The sequence below is a fragment of the Poeciliopsis prolifica genome, unplaced genomic scaffold (assembly GCF_027474105.1).
Source record: "Poeciliopsis prolifica strain line A6 unplaced genomic scaffold, Auburn_PproV2 SCAFFOLD006, whole genome shotgun sequence".
NCBI lineage: Eukaryota > Metazoa > Chordata > Actinopteri > Cyprinodontiformes > Poeciliidae > Poeciliopsis > Poeciliopsis prolifica.
Window position 1 is genome coordinate 15,377,894 of NW_026562381.1, and position 18,679 is coordinate 15,396,572.

Sequence of the window (18,679 nt, forward strand, 5' to 3'; positions counted from 1 at the left end):
CCAGGCTGCCAGATCATTCTGTTTTTCGTGACTATTTCACTTTTTTCCTCCACAATCCTGAACCAAGAAAGTGAGATTATAAAGCATCTTGAAACTGATGCAAGGAAAATTTTATTTTACCTCAAAAAGTTTACTTTTCAATCCAAATACATCTTTGCAAATATAAATTTAAATGTGAAATGTTACAGAAAAAAAATATTTTACTTGTCTAAAAAGGTTATTTGAAATCACATCAAAATTGAAGGTCCACAAACAACAATATTTATTTGTACTCTTTACTACAAGAAAAAACACAAGAAAAAACAGTTACAAAGCAGAAATCCAACTTTTAGAAAAAATGTCTCGAAGGAGGAGAAGATTAAGAACCGTGTGACTCATCCAGAAAGGATGTTAGCTAACAAAGAAGTCCTGATTTTAATCAGAATATTTTTTGTCACAAAGCAGGCTCTTGGGCTTTACAGACTCTGCTTTTTTCAGGTTGTGTCAGCCCTGAAGTTCAGCAGCAGAGTCCAACAGCACTGGGGAGAGGGGAAGATGACAGCCCCCATCACAGTAATCTCTGACATCCTGGACTGCAGAGGCAACCACTCCACTCCCCTCCCTTCCAAGTCTGGGATCATTTCAGCTGTCAATTTAAATGAGTGTGTTATCAGACAACTTAGCAAGTGGACATCCATTATCAGGACGTCCCTACTCCAGAAAACTGAAGATAGCTGCAGTTTTCCTGCAGCTATCTTCAAATCTTTCTCTTCTTAAATTCCCAGATTCTTATCTACAGGCCTGCTTTAATTTTTCTGTTGAATAAATTATCTGTAAACAACTCAAATTTGTACAATTTTAAGTCAAGTTTTCCAGTTTGATGATGTAACCTTAGCGAGAGAAAGATCTTAGAAAAACAGATTTTCTAAGCATCTTTTCTTCACATTTTTGGTCTTTTGGGACCAAAAATGTTTAAAAGCAAATGTAACACAAAACAAAACAACTGTTTTCATAGTTGCTGCCGAATTAAACAATTACTAGAACAGTATTCATTATCGTATTAAACAAGTTATTTCAAAAATATATACATTATTACAATTTTAATGCGTCATGAAGCAGACATACTTTTTTATTTAATTAAAAATGTTTTCTAAAATAAGATTTAAATAAATAGATTTCACAAATGCATTTTTCTAATTTATATTATGACTTATATTATCATAAACACAACGTGTATATGTATTTAAAGAAGAGTTTATTTGGATATGTATCAAGTAAAATAGTTTTTGTCCCTCAATAGTGCTGCACAAATTGACTTGACTATATACTGAATGCAAACTATAAATTATTGTCCTAATTTGATGCTGCCTTTAATTTGACTCATTCGCATGACTCAAAAGCCTGTTGACCAGTTGCTTTCCGGTGATCCACTCAGTCCAAAAGCTGCTTTCTTTGCGACCCACGCGCAAAGTTTTGCATAATGCAGAAAAATACCCCAGCAAAAGGTCACCTGGAAATGAATAATGTGGTTATTTTCAGACACATATATTTGTTTAGGCCCGGCAGGCGGCGTTATTTTAAGATAAAAATAAATGAACCTCCTCCAAAAGCCTCAGCCCGGCGTATCCAGGTTTGCATAACTTTATCCTTTTGCTTCGTTCATTTTAATTTGGTGTGCGCACCTCCCTTCCCCCCCAGCCCTCCAAAATAAACCAAATGAAAGCTAAATCTGCCGGTAGGTCACTAATATATCGGGGGTGAAAAAGAGGGGGCGCAACTGTGACAAATTCCTTTTGTCTCCGCTTTGCTGGTACTTTATTACCCAGGCGAGCAGCATCGCCTGGAGATAACGATTCATCACGCACAGCCGGCAACCATAGACAACGCCTTTGGGCAAAGTCAGCAAAGGGCTTTCATTTTAAGAGAGATCGGGAGCGCACGCGCGGCCGTTAGTGCACGAGCCTGAACTAAATGTGGTGGGGAGGGATATCTTAATTGGCTACTAGGTTTTATTGCATTAGTAAAATCGCAGCAACAGTCCTGCATGTTTGAAATCATATTTGCATTTCAAATATCAGCCACTGAATGCTCAAAAGTAATACAAAACCCTTAAAACGTAAGAAGTTTTTTTTTTTTTTTTTTTTTTTTAAACAAAGTGACGCAAAGCCCCTTCATGGTTATGGATTATTTAGTGCGGTTTTAATCATGATGTTAAAACTCCACTAAACAATCTGTGGGTTGAGTTTGGACGTTAGATTTGGAGAGTTCTCCCTAATCAGTGTGATGTTGTTGAGGTCCAGTGGTTCCTTAGCAGTGAGATGTAGGTCACAGGCCAAAGATGACCAGGATGGAAGTAAAGATCCAACGTCATCCTATTTTTTTTTGTTGATATTCTTTGAATTCTGTATTGAAAATAACTTGTTTTGCTGCTATTATATTAAGTCACTAAAAAATTACGATTAACAGAATGCATTTCCTGACTCATCAGTCACGTTTCCCTGTGGGATAAAATGCTAATGAAAAAAAAAAGGCTGTGTTGCTTTATATTTTTTTAGTTATTATTTAATGTTTAAAGCTGTAACTTAAAGTTTCATGCAGGTTATTTGTTTAAAAATATCTTAAAAAGTAACCATTCATTTCAGCCATGCACTGAAAAGAAATGAATTCTATTAAATTTTATTTTATTGGATTTTATTTTCAGACATTGACACAGTGTGGCGGTTGTTTGGCTCAACGACTACGTTAACGTCAAAGTGAAATGAAATTAACATAGTTTAATATCACTTAAACCATTTCCAGAATCTGAAGCCTAATTTGTAAAGGAAAAAAATGATGAGGAAAAATAGAGTATGTTACATCATGATTTGCTAATAGACAACCTGTATCTGGAACAAAAGGTCAAGATGTTGTTGAATTCTCAGAAAAAAAAACTTGATCTGTTTACAGGCTCTGACAGAGTGCATGGAATATTTGATCAAATCAGCTATAAATTATGACCCTGATAACATATGAATGTTTTTCTGCAACTGGTAAATATTTCATGTGAGAATTCAAGAGCCCTAAGCCACCGCAAACTTCACTTATACCTCAGGCCAGCCCTGGTCATCGGTGCATGTGGAAACAGCTATAAACAGACCATAATATGAATTATTTTCTAAGATGTGTCCTTAAAAATATGTGTGTTCTGGTGCTTTTAAAATGATTGAATAAAATCCTTTCATCACAATCCCAAAATACCCCAATCAATACAAACACATTCACACACATCCAGAAAGAGTCCCAGACTGCACATTAGAAATGAGATAACTTTAAAACAAATCTCTGTCATCCCCTGGTGCTTCCCTCCAACAGCAGACGCGGGAGCTAATCACGGCCAACAGCCTGAACTGGTGAGAATAATGAAAAGAGACACTTGGTGTCCTGATGAGGACGGATCAGCTTGTCAGTCTCAATAAAGAGATCTGTGATATTGCTCCTGATGGTTACAGGTTTTACAGCTGCGCTCAGCATGCAAATAGGCAAACACCAAATGAAGAACTGACTCATAAAATTGCTTATATAAGAACTTTTTTTATTCTTCAACAGTATATTTTTCCATAAACATGGGCTTATCAACAGAGCCTGTCCAAGCTTTGATGGGGCCTGAACAAGAATGTAATGGGGGCCCTACTTTTGCTGTTTAATCTGATTTAGTTGCTGAAGTGGAAATGGAAATTTCCACAATCTTCTTTGAATTGTTTTCAATCTGCAATGTTATGTTTTTAAGTACTAAAATTATCATCAAAATATGAAAAAACCTACAATTTATCAAAGCTTGACCTTTCCTCTTCAAGTCATTAATAATGCAAAATATGGATATGACAATGATATTTTAAATTTAAAGGTGTAGCCATTACCAACAACACTTGTAATAAAGAACATCGCAGCTCTGGGAGTAATGTAGCTATAAACAATGTTAAACTCACTGCTCAGATATTACAGCAAAACCACATTCATATTGATGTTTGCTATCTTAATAACAAACATCAATATGTTCAGAGAAAGAATGTAACCTGTGGTTTACCCCAACTTCCAAATAGGTTCTAAAACATTTTTTTTTTTTTTTGCAATACATACATGGTATATGATTTGTAAATTCAAAATTCACTTAATTTGCTGAAGATACAAAAAAATATATCAGTCTAATAAAATTTTGGGATACTTTATGATTGCAATGGAGAGATAAATGAAATGTTTAAAGAAATTATTTTAGATAAATTATTCATAATTATAGCAATACTGAACTTGGAACATATGATGATAGGCAAAAATTAAACAAGGGCACAATGAATGCAGTTCATATTGACTGTATTTGTATGACATCTGATTATCTTGAAGTGATAGTTGATTATAAATTGTGCTGAAATGTAACCATTTGCTAAGACATTTTACTTATCTAACAAACATGAGCTATGACCATAATAAAATGTGATTATTTTTCAAACGTCCCTAATTAATGCACATCTTCAAGAATATATCTCTATTTGTTTTTTTGTTGTTGTTGTTGTTTTGTCAAAGAATATTCAATGTTAATGAATTCAAAAATTCATATCTTTATTGTTTGTGTTTTTCTTTGCTCCCTGGGACCTGATGTTGGTTCGCTTGTTCTTTGGGCCGGCTGGTCTTTGTGATGAAGCTTAATTAGAAAAGTACGAAATATTATTATAAAACTGCATTAAGTGCAATTCGTAAGATGTGGAGGCGCCTTATTTTGGAGTTTTTGACTGATTCAGTTGATAGGGCTGTCATGGCAAGCCCAGCTCCAACATTTGGGAGCTGCACAATACTCAGCCAAACGTCACATTTCTGCAGCTGCGTTACAAAAAGAGAGAGATGTCTTACAGTCTATCCGACATTATTTTCCCTCCTCCTGCCCATAGATCCTCCTGGTTTTGCATAAACGCCCAATTACCTCGTCGGTAAACTGATCTGAGGCTCGTTGCATCCTCTCCTCCCTGTTCAATTCATTTCCCAGTGACGCGCAAACATAAACAGGCCGAACTGCAGCGGTGTTTTCCTTCGCGCCCGTTCATCGTCCGCGCACCGCGTTATTGATATGGCCCCGCATTCACGCAATTGATTTTTATGCTTCCCTCTAGCCACCTTGTGCAGTTGAGAGATATCTTTATTCGCACGGAAAGTGAAATAAGTGCGTAATAAAACGGTGATATATTAAATCCGTTTTTCCCCGTGTCGCGCTTTTATTATGAACCATTTTTCATCTTTATTGAATTGAGACCCAAGCGATCAACCTCGTCGCTTCGGGCGGAGAAAGGTTAAATAATTTGTGCAAATCAGATGCGCCACATTTCACAACAGAATTTTTCTATCTATCTATCTATCTATCTATCTATCTATCTATCTATCTATCTATCTATCTATCTATCTATCTATCTATCTATCTATCTATCTATCTATCTATCTATCTATCTATCTATCTATCTATCTATCTATCTATCTATCTATCTATCTATCTATATCTATCTATCTATCTATCTATCTATCTATCTATCTATCTATCTATCTATCTATCTATCTATCTATCTATCTATCTATCTATCTATCTATCTATCTATCTATCTATCTATCTATCTATCTATCTCTATCCCTCTCTCTCTCACCGGGTTTACATTTCATTACTTTGTGGTGAAATGGACCCATCAGTGCCTTTTAACCAGGCCTGTATGCGCTGTGTACTTCCCGACATCATCTAATTTATGGCTTCATTCTCCTTCAAAGTGCAACAAATTATTGCTTCAACCCGCCTCACGCGCATAAATCTGCTCGCTGTGCATCGCGTTCTGCAAAATGCATTGATGTAAACATCCAACACTTCGGATCTGTATGATATGATGCCATTTTAGTCTTGTTGGCCATTTGATATTTCTTGTTGGCGTTTTTTGACCAGCTTCGATGGTTCATGTGTTTTCCTTTTAATTGCATGAGCATTGAGGACCAGTAATACCATCATGAACTCAATGTCCTCTGCTAGGAAGTTCCGAAACAAATTCAACAACAGACGCCTTCCCAAGAGTCCAAGATGGGTCCCCTCTGCACCCTTTAGTCTTTGGCCCAAAAACATGTGAAGGAAACCTTGCAGATCAATTATCCCAATTGGATAAACATGTAATGCTATCTGATATTAATGAAAACAAGTGAATTTGTTGTATTAGTTTTTTGAAAAAGCCATTATGGAACTCCAGCAGTGCCACAATTCAACACATATATTGACATTTAAACAACAGCTGAAAGCATACAATTTAACAAATGTTTTTCATGTAGTTTTTATTAACAAATCTTATAGTTTTGACCATGCTGCAGAAGAGCAAATAATTTTTTGACAAGTGAAGCCTTTCCTCAAAATTAAAGGGCGGGGCTTACAGTGCTCTAGTCAAGATAATTGGATGTGGATTTATTAGGCAGGTTACAGTAACAGTGACAATAAAAGAGCTGAAAGTCAAAATCCTCAAATTGTAATAATCAGTCACATTAAACTATTAAATTAACACTTTTAGCCCTTATAATATGATTATTTATTTTATTTGAAGGATTATGTTTATTTTTATTTGCTTATTAATAATATTTTATCACTACATAGGTTACAGTTACAAGAAAGACAATCAAATGTCTCAAAACATTTTATTTCAGAACAGTTTTCATTAGAGATGGATCAGTCAGAAATTTTGTCGTCCATACCCACTTCTGCTTTTTTTTGGGCTGGAATCAGAATTGGTTTGGCCGAATCTTTTTTTTTTTTTTTTTTTTTTCCTGATGACTTTACCATGGTGTATAAAAGAGAGGAAATGCGCTGCAAGCTGTGATACAGATAGCAGGTTTGACTCAAATAGAAAGTTCCTGAACCTTAATCCAAAGTTCAATAAGTAAATAAGCATCCTTTTGGAAGATACATTTATAGCAAAAACATTGTGTGAGTCATTTATTGTGAAGAAATCTATGCTTGATCCACTTAAGAGAGATCGATTGATTGTTGCACATTTGGCTTCAATTTAAACTAAAGATGGATTAAAACGCACAAATCCTAGATCACCAGAAAAGCTGTGCACAACAAATGCTGCGGCCTCTTTAAGACATCCGAGCAAAACAACTGTCCTGATGGAGGGAGGAGGAGGAGAGGGAGGGCTGGCTGGCTGGAGGACCGAATGGCTGCTTTTTACGCTGTTACGCAGAGGGCAGGCTCACCTGCTGAAACGCTTGCAAGTGCACTTCGCCATTCAGCACAACAGAGCCCTCTTTCAGCGCTCACCTCCAATTAATATCCGAACCTACGAGGTCAGCGCTTTATTATTATATTGTTGTTTTTCTTTTTTTTCCGCTTCGGGTTTGTCCCGGTTTTTCTTGCTTTGTTTTTGATCCGAGGAGCTCGGTTATTTTGCCATGTTTCCTGCGTATGGATTGCCTCTGCGATAGTGGGCGAACAAAGCGCATCAAGTCTCTCCAGAGAGCTGCTTCAACCCAGAATCACGGATTTTGGTCAGTGAGTAAACTTCTTTGGATAAACCACACGCACCGTCGACGGGTTTTCCTCGTTGATCAGCTCCTCGTTGCTAATTCACTTGGAAAGAGAGCTCTGTTAAAGATGGATAGGCTACGCCAGACGGATTGGCATTTAATTTAGGAAACACCCGATCCCAATGCTGGACAGAAATAATGGCATGATTTTGGATCGCACCGGACGCGTTATTGGTTTCCTGGGAGTTGATGCTTAAATTCAGCAGAACAGTCTTGTAAGAGCAAGTGCTTATTTCCCCCAGACTCGAAAATACTACAAATCTAAAATAGTGAGACCATCACTGAAATAAACTATGGAGCACACTGGGATCGAGGAGGTGAATCAGACGCACCAGCAGCAGCATGAGCCCATCAGCTTCGGAATCGACCAAATCCTCAACAGCTCGGACCAGTCCAGCGGCTGCATGCTGCCCAACCGGACCGGCGACCCGGATTACGCGCTGGCCCCCAACGTCTACAGCAACGGCTACAACAGCGTCTACAACCCGGCCTGCTCCTACAACGTCAACATGAACATGAACGTCAGCATGAACATGAACATGAACGTAAATGTGAACTCCGGGAACTCTGGCGGGGTGATCCGGGTGCCGGCCCACAGACCGATGCCGCCTCCGCCTCCACCGTCGGCGGCTGCCGCGCCGCATCCGCCCCCCGGGATTCCCGCTGTGCCTGGCATGGGGATGGGCAACCCTGGCAACTTCACCTTCCCATGGATGGAGAGCAGTAGAAGGTTTGCCAAGGACAGACTAACAGGTAAAAAGAAAAAAAATCTCATGTTTTCTTTCATTTTTTTCTTTCCAGGTGGATTAATTTACTGTGAAATTAAATTCAGACAATTTAGTCACGAATTGATACAAATAGAAAACGAGGGATGGATGTGCAGGCAAAGCGAAGTTTTAATTTTTAGGTTGTAATCTGTAAGGAATCACGGGAGATCACAGAGTCACTTTTATTATGCTGGAAGGGCAGCTTGATGAACGACAACTGAAATTGACACAGACGTGCTGATGAATCAGTATTGGACAATCACTCTCCATTTACAGCGGATGACGGATAACGACTCTTCGCGCTTTTATGAGAATGAATGATTTTTTTCTTCTTTGAGACAATGGAGAAAAAGATACGTCACATATATTACATTATTATTATATTATTATTATTATTATTATTATTATTATTATTATTATTATTATTATTATTATTATATTATTAACATACAATAAAATTTAAATGAGTTTTTATGAGTTCATACAATAACATTTTAGTAAACTGGTAAACTCCAGTTTATTCTGCTTATTTTGCTACTGCTTAAAATATATTTTTTTGACAGAATAATATATCAAATGTTACAGTTAACTGTATGAGCTTTGTAATTTCTATTCCTAATTTATTTGTTTAATAGAAACGTAAATAATAAAAGTAATCGTAATATTTAACAAATTAAAATAAAACCCACTTTCTTATTTTAAAAACGAAAATGGACTATTTTTAGTGATATTTGTCAATTTATTTTAGTCTCAATATCTATTGCATATGGTTTGATATATTTTTATATGTGACCAACATTCACAGATGGTTAAAAATAAAATAGAAAATGAACTGAATCCTTATTTGCCTTTTGAGTGGAATTTCCAAAGACTTTTGCTTTTGTGAGTTTTCAATAAATTGAGTTATAAAAACGAGCAGATGTACATTTTATAGATTTTATTTCTGCTGATTATCCTATAAAACGGGCTATTCCCAAAATAAACGTTTTAATGCATTGATGCAGATTTTTCCGTTTTCATTAAGTGCTTAGATTTAAGAATAAAAATGGTAAGCTTCCCGGAAATGCTCGTGCGCGTCTTCCTCGCCACGCATTAAATATTCATATTTCAGCGCCTTCTGCGTAATTAATTATTCAATACTAGTGGACGATATGTCATCTGCAAAAAGATACAGTGTAAATAGACTTATCAATTTTACTCATAGTCACAGAGGGCCCTTCGTTTAACTTCTCTCGGCTTTGTGTAATTATTTTGCTGCTGATTTTCGTTCCTCTGTATTGATCAGCCAAAGATCCGCAGCAGGAGCGCCTGCGTGATTCTTTCCCTGATCAGGACGCAGAAACAATCCAGATTTCGTTTCATTTTCTATAAAAACATGAAGATCACTTCTCCTTCTCGCAAGTTTGAATGTTTCTCCGCGTTTCTTTTTCTCCTCCTCGCCTCTCCAGGATGAAACCAGAGGAGGAAAAATGTCCTCCAGTGCAGCTCAAATCAGCTCAACGTTTTGCCAAAAGGCTTTCGGGCTGTGTAACTCTGGCGCTCATTGGAGCTCGATTAGTGCGGATGTAAACAAAACCCGGTGTACATCTCTCGTTTTTCACGTAATATGGGGCAGAAATTCACCACCATTCATCACGGCGGCCAATGCAAAACCAGACAGGTGGGAAAAAAAAAGAAAAGAAAAATGAAGATGCATAGGGACGTTATGAGCCTCAATCTGCAAACGGACTGAGAATCATAATCTCATCACTCAGAGCTGATTCATGTCATATTTTAGGTTCATTTTGCATAAATATGATCAATTCATCTCGTAATCAATTCTAGTTGATGTGTGATAATATCTTGTTAAAATAGATTATAAGTTGAAAGTTTTACTATTTGAGTTTCTAATTTGGTGGGGGAAGTATATATATATATATATATATATATATATATATATATATATATATATATATATATATATAATATATATATATATATATATATATATATATATATATATATATATATATATATATATATATATATATATATATATATATATATAGTGTTTGACGTTAAAACTCGTCAAAACAACCAACTAAATATGCAATAAAGAAATAGTAAATGTAAACAATGTGTTGGATGAAATATCACAGTATCAATTCACAGTCAAATCTGAGCAGCACTTATTTAAATGAATAAATCCGAGCAAAATCTCAGTAATCCAGGTGATAAATGACCAATTTCAGCATTTACACTTCCGCCAATAATAAGAATAAAGATGATCATGATTATCATGCATCAATAATGTGGATTGTTGAAGCATTTCAGTGTCATGATACAGATGAACTGCTCCATAATTCACCTAGCAGCAATAAAGCATAATTAGTGTTTTGTCTCTGCAGTAAATGTGTGTGAGAGCAGCGGAACTCCTCCCCGCGCTGCTTGCTTTTATTTCAGGGTGACGGAAAACAGAGTCCTCTCCTTTTTGTCCCGTGTTGTGTAATAAATAGCAATGTATGTTCACGTTATATTTCAATATCCCCCCTTAGAATCCTTCGCGGATATATTTATTAGATTGCTGCGGAGGTAATATCCGCAGTGGGGAAGGGAGGCGCTGTCACTGAGAAGTGTTATTAAGTATAAGTGGTTTTATTATGGGAAACATATTCTCCACGGTGGCATTTTATTTTTTCGATAATGCGTATGCTAAATTGTGTTACCGAGGAAAAAGATTTTGTATTTCTACCCGTTTCATTCTTCTTTTTCGCTTCATCATTTTAATAAAGAAGGAGTAAAAGTCCAATTATTTTGTAGAATTTCTGCTTTTATTTTCTTCCCCCTTCATGTTGGAAGAGTTTCATGTGACTCCATAAATGATCGACACCACACAAAATTACATCTTTTTATGTCAACAGCATTAAATTGATAATTATGATATAAAATTACTAACACTGTTATTTTGTTAATAAATATTATTATATAAAGTAGCTCCTTGAATAATATCATGCAATGTTATTTATGATCATTTGTTACCACTGTAAAGATAAAAATTTAAATATTTAATATTCTCAAGAAAAAGTCACAGAATATGTTCATATTCTACAAGCAATTGAATTGTGCTTTGGCAATTTTAGATATAAACTATAAAGCTTATCATTTTTCTGCCATTTCCGTGTATTGCACAGTTTCTACTACCTCAGGTCATGAAAGCTTTTACAGCTGGCTCATGCATTACAGCAGCACACATGTGATACAAGTTCAGCTGCATTTCAGAGTCTGTAAGGCAATGCCTTGCTGCAGTTGGCATCTCCAAAAGAGCCTGCAGCTCATTTGGTTGAACGTGCTCGTATGTGCCTGGGCCATTATTTAGGCCACAGATGGCTTGAAATAGCCTCCTAATGTAGGATTATTTGGCCAGACCTGCGGCTGGGAGCAACAACAGGCCTCCTCCTTGTTCTCCCTCTGTGACCTGGAAGGCTCCAAGCTGATTTAAGCAACAATTTCTCTAAAAATCAAGGATAATGGCTATAAAGGTGTTGCAGTCCACTTATAGTGAAGTTATAGAAATAGAACTGAGCTTTTGTTTGTATAAAGTCTTGATTAAATACCAGAGAGGGTTATCCATGTCCCAAAAGGTGCATCAGTTAGGTGCAATTGCCGTTTTATTGTTATTGAGCGATTATCAAAGTGAACACATAATGTTAAGTTGTGTTATGATCCAATAAAAATATCACAGAAGATTAAAAATAACAATAAGAGGAGGAAACGGAGAGGTCAAGATTAGGCCTGCTTTGTGTGTCAGACTCTAAATGTGTGCTGCTAATTCACACAGCGCCGATGTAAACTTTATGTGACCCACTGTTACAGCAGAATCTAGTAGCTCATCTGTTCTTTACAAATCATTTGCTCGTGTGCGCCTCAATTTGCCAATCGTGTTCAGCACCACCAGGGGACTCTCACAGCTCCTTGGAAATGACTGCAGCATGGATAATAGCTACATGTTCCATTTCCCATCCAAATTGTCATCGTGTGTGCGGGCAAATGAATTTTCAGCTTGCTGAAACTCTGATAGCAGCAGCAGCCCTGGGGGGGACACCTATGCAGATGTTTTCATATTCATTTTGGCTCCTGGTGAGCTTCTCTGACAAAACAAAAACAAATAAACAGCCTGTAAGACAGCAGACAAACAGCTTGCTGGGAAAGAACGACACAAACACACACTGTATTTTTTCTTGTTTTTTTTTTCTTTTCTCTTTTTTTAGCATTTGATTTCCATTCAGCTTCAGAAGGAGAATGTGGGCTGCAGAGTGGATCTATGGCCGACGATCTCATTACATTTATTGATCACCTGTTTACCCACGGCTGACAAAATAGACAGGATTCATAGATATTTTATGATGCAGAGGATAAGTTGTCATCAATACCCTGCATGTGAGTTTCGGAAAACACTAACTGTGTGCATGTTAGCTTTAGCTCAGCCCTGAACAAATCAGATTTAACATGTAGTGGTTTTTATGCTTCTCTTGATTGAGAGTAATCCACTTTTTTGTGCTTTTACAAACCAATCAGATATATACTATCAAGTTGTAACAGTAATAGTCAAGAATTCTTAAAATCAAAAAGAATAAAACATCCCTTTAATTAGTGCTATGCAGAATAGCTGCAGTCCACAACAATGCATTCTTAGGTTTTCACCTTGCTAACCTCAAAGTGGAATCCACCTGTCATTTACCAGAAATGCATAAAAGCAATTTGTGGTTTTGGCTGTAACTGAGAAAGTGTTTTTGTTTTTTGTTTTTTTCTGTCATTTTTGACAGAATGGCATCCCGTTAGCCACACAATAGATTTCCAAAGACTTGTGCAGAGAAAAACAGTGTTTATTTACAAACTATTTCACTTGACTGCTGTCACAATTTAAAGCTTCAGAGACAGAATTTAACGCTGTTTGTGCAAATATCTATTTAGCTTAAATCCGATTTAAGCTAAATAGATATTCTTGTTTAAACAGAATTTGCTCCTAGCTTCTGTGTTTCTATGTTCCAGCTCATTCAAACTTTGTCTGGATGGCCTGTTTGTGCTTGATTTATCTTTATAACCCTGCAAGTCTGCTCTCATTTTCTCTGAATGAGACATATCTCATTTTGTGGTAAAAATGACCAATTTTAAGAGAACAGCAGTAAATGTCATTAAAATAGAGTCTGTTCATCATTCAGGCCCTCTTCATATGATTAGCTGCTATTGTCGGTGCCAGCCCGACTGCTGCTGCTGTACTCCAGATGTGGGACCTGACTGTGTCTCCCTTTCCTTTAGGGGAGGAGGCAGAGGAGAGCCGAGCTGGGGAGGCAACAGGGGGGCCGGAGGCTGCCGGGTCCCTCTGTCCTCTCCCCAAGGGAGACATCGGCAGAGTCCCTGTCTGGAGCACTGTGGAGACATTAGCAAAATGCTATTACCCAGAACTCGCTCACCTGCGAGACAGCAATGGTCTTCTGGCAGACTATCCTTTTCCAAAGGGGGCTTGCCCAGGTGAGTCTCCCCTAACAATTAACTAATTATATTTGATCAAATCAGATCTCTTTTAAAGCACTGTGTTTAAAATCAGTGCTGCGTATTCATCTATGATTTGCATTTTCTAGATTGTGTCCTGATGAGTCTTCAAAAAAACGATAAAATATTTTGAAAAAGAAAAACAAGTTATTTCTTCCCACTCAATTTTCCAGCCGCCCTCTCACCCTTCTCGGTGACCAGACGCATCGGCCACCCTTACCAGAACCGGACGCCACCCAAGAGAAAAAAGCCTCGCACGTCCTTCAGCCGGGTGCAGATCTGTGAGCTGGAGAAACGCTTCCATCGGCAGAAGTACCTGGCGTCGGCTGAGCGTGCAACTCTGGCGAAGGCCCTCAAGATGACAGATGCACAAGTCAAGACCTGGTTTCAGAACAGGCGGACAAAATGGCGGTAAGACGGCAGAAAGGGGAAGGGGTGTTCATTTCTGTTTTCTTCACTTCAAATCGGATCCCTTAAAGCAAAACAAAGAGATTTAAGTCATTTTATCTGACAAGGATGTCAGCTTTTACTTCTGACATAAACTGACAGCTCTGGATATCACTTCTTTCTTAAACTGCTCACCTACATCTTACCTTAAGCACAATGGCCTGAAGCTGAAGCATTGAAGAGCTTGTAAAACTCAACACCTATTCTGCTTAGCTTAGCTGCCTGTCGAGGCCAGTTCGCTTGACCAAGCACAATTACTGGTGAGGCTCCTGAAAGGCCTTTTAGAAACCTGCTGTCCAAAGCAATACTGAAACACTCACAGGAGGAGCCATCTGCCAAATCCATACACACACATACACACACACACATGCTCTTTCACTTCATTCTAACTGTTGTTTATAGTCATTTGGAGGTAAACGAGTAGAAAATCAAATTATAATGCCCTGCCCATTGTTAAAGGAGCAGGACGTATATTTCAAAAGCAAATTACAGAGAGCTAAATTACCTTAAGTCATTACCTTAAGGGTTTTTATGTTTAAATTACCCTAATGCTTTTTAAATGACTTTTTTTTTTTTTATAATCATTGCAGTTAGAAAACAGGTAAAAAATTTTTGCAGGTTGGAGTAAATTTACTGATACAGTGATTTACAAATTTAATACCACCTCTTTTCTTAAATGACAACCACAAACTTGATTGCACATTTTTGGGATTCTGTGTGGGAGAGAAACACAACATAATGTTTAATTTTGACATGAAAAGAAAATGATGAATAAGGGATGAATTTGTGTTGTGAATTAAAATATAAAAAGTGTGTACATTTATTCATATTGTAGAGAGAAAATTACAATTTGCAAGTGTTTTGTGGCTTTGCAGCTTTACATGTTTAGAAACAAGTTTTTCTTCTCATTTTAATTTTCTTTTTTTAAAAAAGAAGAGTTGCTATGAATGTAAATTTGTAAGTATTGGCACAAACTCTCAGTTTTGTGTCAAACAATTAGAGAAATGTCTCAGCAATTTCCTTTCAGCTCTGGCTTTATGTTTGGAGTTTCCTGCTGTCTTCAATCATTTTTCCCATTAACTTTGGAAAGCTTCCCCACATCATGATGCTGTCATCACCAAGTTTCATAGAATGAATAGTGTGTATAGTGTGTAAGATCATATCACACACAAGCAAAATTCCTGATGATGAAGCAATATCTGCAGATAATTGAATTTTATTTGGTGTTAACAAAGAGAAATGGCCTGAATGCAAAATTTAAAAAAAGGTTTTTCCACCTCATAGTTATGCATTATTTTATGGTGGACTGTCATAAGAAATTCCAACACAAAATATTTTTAAGTTTGTTGCTTTTACATAAATTATTGTAAAAAAGGCTAGAATGGCATAAATACTTTTGTCAGGTTCTGTAATTTGTTGTAATTTGCTGTAGAAAAAAAAGCTGCTTTTGCATGAAAATCCTCCAATTACATCATCCAGTCTCAGTCTGCACCACAGGCTGTAATAAAATGAGTCTGCTCACAATAAAACACCAGCAAAGCGTATCCTGACTGAGCGCCATGTCACAAGCGCAACGGGGGAATTGGCTTAACTCATTTTTCTGATTCCTACTTTTGCTGAGATTTATGCCACACTCCCCCTGTTAGTCTTGCATCTGATCGGATGAGCGTGAGGGATGTCTTTGCGTGACGACCACGCTGGTAACAAGACGATGATCGAATCAACAGCCGGGGAATCGGATTATGATAATGCTGTTAACAATAATGTGTGGCTAATGGATGGAGGTTGGTGTGCGTGAAAGAGGGGGTGTTCAGAGGTGTGCTCCTGACTCCTACCTACCATTCAGATTTCACTGTTGAGCAGCTATTTTTGTTCACTACTCTCCTTTTTGAAGATTTATTGCTACAATTTGCACAAACATCAGGAACAGAGTCCTAAATTACCTACTTTTCAAACACATGATTGATCTGAATGCTAAATTTAGTTCATTAATCATATTGGTTCTAAATAAAATCAATATTTCACCTACATCTAAGGAGAAACGGAGGTACATTTAGAAACTCAAATATCCCCATGTCAGTATAAGCTCCTCACTTAACGGATGTACAGGATGTGCATAACTGGTGTTGCTTTGAAATGAACAGAAGAGCAGATGTAAGTTTTCACCTTGAGGCACACCCTTCCTCCGCTTCTCCCCAGCTCTTGTGACTCATGTCAATCAGCAGCCATCTGGGCCTGCAGGAGCTAATCCTGCAATACAGGAGCTGAATAAATATTCAGGTGCAGCAACCAGTTTGCAGATAAGCGGCTTTTCACATGCAACGTGTTTCCCTTTGTTTTTATAGCCTTGCTCTCTGCATAACATTAGATTCAGCAGAAAAAAATATTAATGATCTTTCTAGGAAATTAGGGAATTAATGTTAATAAAAGCTCCACCATTTCTGCAATTTTAGAAGGGAATTTTAATTTGTTGTGAAGTACTGTTTTAATTAAATGCCAGCAGTGGCTGATTTTAGCATTTTTGTTTATGACTTCTTAGAATGAGCATTTACTGTAAAAATTTGTTTTTCTTTTTTATTTACAAAAAATATATAAACAAATAAAAAAAACTAAGGAATTGGTGAAAATAAATTTATTTTAATTATTATTTTTTTTCCTTTTCTCATGGAACTATAATTAAGATCTTCTCCCTTTATAGTATTTTAGCTGTAAAAAAATAATTGATTAGTTATTTTATCAGAATTTACATTTTCATAATGCAGTTATTTTTATATTTTAATTCACTTTTTGTATTAGTTTAAAAAAAAATTAATAGTGTAGTCAAGACGTTATTTTTTACTTATTAAATAAAAATACAAAAATAACAGCAAAAAAGGAATTCCTAAAAAATAGATATTTGATATAAGATATAAGATATAGCAATAAAGTTTGCTTCATTTCACAATAAATATGAAATTTATTGTGAATTTTATATTTTGTCAGATTTTTATTTTTACCAATTCATATGCTGAACCTGAATTGGCTCATTCATGTGCAGCATGTACTGTTTTCCCTTATTCTATTTTTAATTAATTTGTTTCAGATTTGTTTTTTTTAAGGTCACAAAATTGTTTATGCATATTTAAATGTCTATATTTGTTTTGTCCTATGTTTTTGTTTTAGAAAAAAAAATAAACAGTCGAAATTAATTACTGGCTTCGATACCCTGCTCAAAATGCAATTATGTAAAGAGCTTTTTTTTTTCTGTACATACCTAATAGAACAGAGCATAATTTTAGTTTGAAAGGATTCTCCGCTCACCGTCTCTCTGCTCCTTCCAACAGGAGACAAACTGCAGAGGAAAGGGAGGCTGAGAGGCAGCAAGCCAACCGACTGATGCTGCAGCTTCAGCAGGAAGCTTTCCAGAAGACATTGAGCCAGCCGCTGCAGCCAGATCCCCTCTGCCTGCATAACTCCTCCCTCTACGCCCTGCAGAACTTGCAGCCTTGGGCAGAAGACAATAAGGTGACCTCCGTCACCTCTGTGGCTTCTGTGGTGTGACCGTGTGGGTGTGAATGTGTGTCTGGAAGAGAAAAGGGAGGGAGGGGAAAGGGACAAAGTTTGGAATAACATGCCTATATCCAAGTGCCGTCAGAAATAAAAAGGACAAACGTGAGGAAATTCCTCATTTTCTCCTAAAATCTTCTCACTAATGTGGGAGATCATAGACAAAGGAAAATGGTGCTTGCTTTGCAGGGAAAGACTGAGTGGACATTGTGCTTCCTCACTCACTGATCATTACCAGCAACATGGTGGGGGAGCAAACGTAGAAAGAGACAGATATATGTTACTGTCAGGATCTACAGAAAAACATGTGCGGACCTCAGAGCACAGGAGCCGCACTTAGATGCTGTTTGTCAAAATTAAGCAAGTCCACAAGTGTTATCTAAGAAATCTATAGTCTGTTGAGTCATACCCTGCCTTACACCAAGTTTCCGCTTTTCCTTCAGCTGTCGGTCTAAAAGAGAAGAAGGCACTTTCCCCACTAAGTGCCAGGAAACAAATGGACACCTCTGTACATGCCCAACTACTGAGACTGCCCCTCATTTGCCTCCGGATCCACCCTGCAAGGCAGCAGGAGGCTTATTGCCAGTGACGGAAAATATACAGCCTCCAGTTTTTCGCTTATGACTTTGTACAATGTAGTAAAATGCATGTTTCAATCCTTTTCTGTGTGCACTCGGAGGACCCACTGAAGTCAGCTGCGGTCGAGGTGGATCTCCTCCCCAGCTGCAGAGCTCAAGTGGTAGTGGATTGGTCCTGATGATGGATTCCTCATTATGTTAAAAAGTGTTTTATATTAAAAGATATTGTGACTTTTTGAAACGATGACCAACTTCTCTGCTTTT

General features: G+C 37.1%; 1 protein-coding gene across 3 annotated transcripts; it reads left to right on the forward strand.

Moving 5' to 3' along the window:
* The first annotated feature begins 7,181 nt into the window (after positions 1-7,181).
* On the forward strand, positions 7,182-18,679 carry LOC129360500 (T-cell leukemia homeobox protein 1-like). Of its 3 annotated transcripts, none has more exons than XM_055030782.1 (4): positions 7,182-8,301; positions 13,611-13,823; positions 14,018-14,255; positions 17,615-18,679. In XM_055030782.1, exons 1-4 carry the CDS (start codon positions 7,842-7,844, stop codon positions 17,829-17,831), a joined length of 1,128 nt encoding a protein of 375 aa, XP_054886757.1. In that variant the 5' UTR covers positions 7,182-7,841; the 3' UTR covers positions 17,832-18,679. The 3 variants fall into 3 exon arrangements, with proteins under 3 accessions (XP_054886757.1, XP_054886759.1, XP_054886758.1); XM_055030784.1 differs by lacking the exon at positions 13,611-13,823 and having other exon boundaries at positions 17,615-17,795; positions 18,281-18,676; XM_055030783.1 differs by lacking the exon at positions 13,611-13,823.

Excerpts from the sequence above, each read along its gene's own strand:
- LOC129360500 (XM_055030782.1), top strand. The coding sequence starts at position 7,842 with ATGGAGCACACTGGGATCGAGGAGGTGAATCAGACGCACCAGCAGCAG. Across the intron at positions 13,824-14,017 it reads TCCAAAGGGGGCTTGCCCAG|CCGCCCTCTCACCCTTCTCG; the intron begins GTGAGTCTCCCC and ends TCAATTTTCCAG. Across the intron at positions 14,256-17,614 it reads AACAGGCGGACAAAATGGCG|GAGACAAACTGCAGAGGAAA; the intron begins GTAAGACGGCAG and ends TCCTTCCAACAG.